At 38.6% G+C, this 5,994-nt stretch overlaps 1 protein-coding gene across 1 annotated transcript in view; it reads left to right on the top strand.

The window, feature by feature from the left end:
- Positions 1–5,994, top strand: part of LOC106876470 (ras guanyl-releasing protein 3-like) — a 58,498-nt gene that overhangs the window by 2,255 nt on the left and 50,249 nt on the right. The window contains 1 exon segment of the mRNA XM_014925034.2: positions 5,511–5,616. Within this exon segment, the coding sequence (XP_014780520.1) occupies positions 5,511–5,616 (106 nt within the window).

Raw genomic sequence — 5,994 nt, 5'->3', positions numbered from 1 at the left:
TATATATATTATTTAGTTTAAAAGAGTTCCAACACTGTCTGTTTTTTATGTTTTATTTATATTCCTGCAGAACCAATGTGGGGTATAGAATATGGAATATACAATATATAATATAATATACAATATATAATATAAAATAAAATAAAATAAAAATGGATGGCACCATGGAAGAAAGTATTGAATGTAGATGAAATATTGAGTGTTCAATATAAAGGATCAAATATATAAATATATAAATATATAAAGGTGACTCGAGTTTCAGGGCTATTTCCCTTCGTCATGGCTGGTATGAGCAGCAGAAATATAACAAAAGACTGTTACTCTGAGTTTCACGTTCCCGTTCATCGGACAGTTAGTGTGAATGTCTGTGTCCGTGTCTCTGTGTGTATTGTGTGGATGCCTGTAAATCGAGTGTCTGTGTGTGTATGAGTGTGTGTGTGTGTGTGTGAGTATGTGTATGTGTACATGTGTGTGTGTGTCTGTATATGTTTTTGCATGTTTTATATATGCTTTTACATACAGTTCCACATAGTTTTATATGGCTGAAATTTCTCGATTTCACACTTAGGTCTACCAATATGGTCAGTTTATTAATAAAAACTTCATCTTACTCATAATAGTCATGCAACAGATAGACATCTTTTGAAGAATGACCCAACTATTACAAGGAGTATATTGTGGCATTGTTAAATACGTTTTTAACCATTTTATGATATCTTATGAACATTAGTTGTCTGTATATAGTTCTCTGGTGAGTTATTGTTAATGAGATTATAATTTTCTGGACTATTAACCTTATTTGTGCAGTGAATATTTACATCATCAAATTACACTATATTTTAATCGGTTTGATCTCTGATTGTAATTGAAGATCAAACCAATTGAAATATTAAATAAATATAAAACACAAGCACACACACACACACACACACACACAAACACAAACACATGTGTGCAAACACACATACATACACACACATGTACACAACATATACATGCGGTTAATAGCCTGAAAAATTATTATCTCATTAAATCATTAAATGTGCCTTCACATAATAAAATGTTTAATAAACATAATTTACAGCAATCCATTAAATATTGATCTGAGAAAGGTTAATTTTCTAGTCTGTTTATTGTAGATGAAAATATTAATGTATCTAAGTCATCATCATCATCTTCAAAATCTCTTAACTGATGCTGCAAGTCATTGGGGTACCGTTCTAGATGCTTTTGCACTGAGCCGTCACCACTGTTCTCTGTCTTGCACAGAAAGGTTGCAGTACTGTGATCTGTCCATTCTTTGATGTTGTCCAACCAGGATTTTCTCTGTCTGCCTCTCTTTTGTCCCACTGCCTTCAACTGTGTCCCGTTTTGAACATGGCATTATAGCAAGACATGTATCTGCAGCAGTCGAGCTTTCATCTTTTTACCTGCACAAGGAGTGGTTCCTCTCTGTCAGTGTATTTGTTGATTTGTTGCCTAACAGAGCTCTGCATATGGGACGTGTAGCAGCCTTCTGGAACACTTGTACTCAACTGCTTGGGTTCTTCACTCCATATCAGCTGTACTTCAATACTCCATATATCAAAGTACAGCAGTACAAAAGTAGTGCTAGGACAATAATAAAATAAACCAAGTTCATGTAGTGAATTGGTTGGTGATGACAAAGTTACACAGCCATAAGCCACCATTTGATTTATTGGTTTCAGCCAGAGACTGAGGCCATGTTGGGGCATTGCCTTTTGGTATAATTGGGTGTCTTTTCTGTATTATTTCCGGTGAAGTAGCGAGTTGGACAGAGCTGCTCTTCTTTGTGCCGCCTGTCATGATGTGGGTTCATCTGGTATCTCAGACGGAAATTTGTTCAGATGCACTTTGAAGACCTCCACATCTACACCTTGTACATCTCTGACAGAATGTTGGATTGTTGTGGACCCTTGAATGTTGGAAAGCTGTGGACCCTTGGATGTTGGATAACTGTGGACCCATGAATGCTGGATAGCTGTGGACCCTTGGATGTTGGATAGCTGTGGACCCATGAATGCTGAATAGTTGTGGACCCTTGAATGTTGGATAGTTGTGGACCCTTGAAACCCAAGCTGTTGTGGTACTGAGTCCTTATTCTTGATGGAGAAGATGGGGGCAGGGAACAACTTAAGGATGAAGCTGGTTGGTTATATCTCAGGTTATTTGTGTTGGATGACTAAAGACCATGAGCGGCAGTGTGCTGCTAAACCCATCCAACCCATATAAGCATGGATATAATATGGTGATGATGGTGATGTGATGACAGTGATGCTGGTGAGGATGATGATGATTATGATGATGATGATAATATGGTGATGGTGATGATGATGATGTTGATGATGATGTTGATGATGATGATGATGATGATGATGATGATGTTAATGCGATGGTGATGTGATGATGATGATGGTGGTGGTGATGTGCTGCTGCTGCTGCTGATGGTGGTGAAAATGATGATGTTGGTGATGATTGTGATGATGGTGGTGGTGAGGAATATGGTGCTCATGGAGATGATGATGGTGGTGATGATGGTGGTGATGATTGTGGTCATGACGATGATGGTGATGGTGTGATAATGATGATGATGATAATGATGATGGTGATGATGATGGCGATGATGACGGCGATAATAATGATGATGATGGTGGTGGTAATGATTGTGATGGTGATGATGATGGTGGTCATGATGATGGTGTGATAGTGATGATGATGATGATGATGATGGTGATTGTCAAGATGAGAATTATGGTGCACGTGATGATGGTGATGGTATGATAGTGATGCTGCTGCTGCTGACGATGATGATGCTGATGATGATGCTGATGATGATGATGGTGATGATGATGAATGGGATGACAATAACGGTGATGATAACAACGATTGCTATTATATATTCAGATGCGTAATACATACTACACCCCTAACAATAACAACATTTCTATTTCTTAAAATTTTCCATTTTTTTTTTTCTTCCATTGACCACATTCACTACAACATTCGTAACAAGATACAAAATTCCATGGAGGTTTGTTGTGTTAACACCTAATTTCATCCACATTGTTTGTGTTATGTTGATAATTCTTGGTGTTGTTAGCTCCATTTCGGTTCTAAGTAGTTCGTAAATGGCTTTGTACTTTTCCAAAAATAGTTGTTATACAATAAATGCATAAAAATAGCAATTTATGAATGCTCTCTTTCAATTTTTATGTGTTTATTCCCTCGTTAATGCTAAGGTATTTAAAAATTGTGTAAAAAGCATTACATTGGTTAATTACCATATGACTTAATTACTTTTATATAATTTGGTATTAACATGATTTTTTGTTTTAAATGTTATTTTTATTATTTGATAATGATTTCTCAACAAATAGGCACCAGCTTGGCTGTGTGGTAAGAAGTTTGCTTCCCAACCACATGGTTCCAGGTTCAGTCCCACTGCGTGGCACCTTGGGCCAACCAAAGCCTTATAAGTGGATTTGGTAGTTAGAAATTGAAAGAAGCTCATCGTATATATATATTTATATATATAAGTATATACATACATACATACATGCATACATACATACATACATATATATGTGTGTGTGTGTGTGTGTGAAGGCGCATGGCTCAGTGGTTAGAGCATTAAGCTTACGATCGTGAGGTTTTGAGTTCGAATCCCGGACCGGGCTGTGTGTTGTGTTCTTGAGCAAGACACTTTATTTCAGAGAATCTGCTTCAAATTTTGCCAAAAGCTTGGTGATACCTGCTCAGAGGCATACACAAAGTTTTCAAAAACTTTTTATCATTCTTGACACACTCAAGATCTTGTGCAACTGAAACCTGAGTGTCTCTTTAGTCAGCTAAAAGCAGTCTTGGCACAAACTTGGCAGACACGTGTCTCATACCCAAATCATCAGTGATAATGGACTGAACTGAACTATAACTAATCTGCACATCCTCTGATAACTCATGGATGGTGATTCAATGATTTCCCCTCACAGCTGCATGCACATCTGCAATGTTTTTCTCCCAGGATGTTTGTCAATATCGACATTTTTTCGGCCATCTTGGAAATGTCTGAACCACTTGTACACTTGTGTGCTGCTCATACACTCTTCTCCATACACTTTCTGTGACTCTTCATAGGCCTCTGAGCAGGTATCCTCATGACAACTTCATCTGTCATGGTCAATGTGACAATCACACGCTACACACCTTCCTTCCAAGCATTGCTGTAAACAGCAGAAGTGAGCTAAAACATTAAAAACTCTGCACAGCAGAGTTCAAGGTCAGCCTTGGCCAAGCTGTGCATGCTTTAGCTTCGTTACTATGGCAACAGTCTGGATACTTATAGATCAGACCTGGTACATACACACACACACACACATGCGCACACACATGCATCAGGCTTCTTTCAGTTTCTGTCTACCAAAGCTTTGGTTGGCGTTAGGAAGGGCGTCCAGCTGTAGAAACTCTGCCAGATGAGATTGGAGCCTGGTGCAGCCATCTGGTTCGCCAGTCCTCAGTCAAACCGTCCAACCCATGCTAGCATGGAAAGCGGACGTTAAACGATGATGATGATGATGATGATGATGATGATGAATTCGATATACATTAATTAAGATTTAACACATTAAATTAGCACGTAGTATCTTCATTAACATCGCCACTGAACTTAGGACGTTTATATCACTTAAAAGGTCTTTATTTTTCAGCTAGAGTGTAGTTCGGTCCCAATGAAGGTGCATGGCTTAGTGGTTAGGGCATTCGGCTCACGATCGTAAGATCGTGAGTTCAACTCCCGGTGACGCGTTGTGTCCTTGAGCAAGACACTTTATTTCACGTTGCTCCAGTCCACTCAGCTGGCAAAAATGAGTAGTGCCTGTATTTCAAAGGGCCAGCCTTGTCATACTCTGTGTCACACTGAATCTCCTTGAGAACTACATTAGGGGTACACGTGTTTGTGGAGTGCTCAGCCACTTGCACGTTAATTTCACGAGCAAGCTGTTCTGTTGATCATATCAGCTGGGACCCTCGACGCTGTAAGCGACGGAGTGCTCCTATTTTTTTTTTTTTTTTAAGTTGGGTCCCAAAGGGGTGGTACAAACCTAGCAATATGTGTTTTATAGTGATAACAAAATTTCCATTCAAATGGCAATTACTGGACGATTTTCTGTTCGAGTCTGACCCTTTTATGTCATAATGGAAATGTGACCTACGTTGCAAATAGGCATACGAATATTGCACAAATTTCATAATTGAAACATTTTCTGTATTTTGTACATACAAATATACCAGCCTGTGGGTGCAATAAAATGGGCTCATGGGCGCAATTGCACTCGTGGGTGGGGGTTTCCCCACCCCTGCTCTAAGCTGTTTTCACAGCAATTCTCCTGCTTTTGAGACTTCCTTCATTTCTAAAATACTATATATTCTGATCAAAAGAAACTGAAACATATTTAACTGCAACTTATTTGATAAAATATTTTCTTTTCTTTCAGGTCCCAGTGGTAGTTTGGTTGATGACTCGTTCTATCCACGCGTTTTACTTCTCATGCATAAATGGTTTATACCATCTCAGGAACTGGCAGAACATCTCGTAGAATTGTATCCTTTAAAATCATTGTAGAAACTTTAACGCATTAACATTTAAACTTGGGCCATATCAGGCCCAAATATTCCAGCTGTTTTAAGTTCAAACCAGCTAGATCCAGCTTCTCACACCTATCCTACAATGTCATTCTTAAAAAAAAAAACAGGCATGGCTGTGTGGTAAGAAGCTTGCATCTTGACTTCATGGTTTGGGGTTCAGTCCTGCTGTGTGCACCTTGGGCAAGTGTCTTCTAGTATAGCCTTGGGCTGACCAAAGCCTTGTGAGTGGATTTGGTAGATGGAAACTGAAAGAAGTCTGTTGTGTATCTCTCTCTCTTTCTCTCTCTCTCTCTCTCTCTCTCTCTATATATATATATATATATATATATATAT

Source organism: Octopus bimaculoides, chromosome 5 (assembly GCF_001194135.2).
Source record: "Octopus bimaculoides isolate UCB-OBI-ISO-001 chromosome 5, ASM119413v2, whole genome shotgun sequence".
In the NCBI taxonomy this organism is placed as follows: Eukaryota; Metazoa; Mollusca; class Cephalopoda; order Octopoda; family Octopodidae; genus Octopus; species Octopus bimaculoides.
The sequence above is the reverse complement of the archived record's forward strand: the minus strand, read 5'-3'. Positions and strand labels throughout refer to the sequence as shown.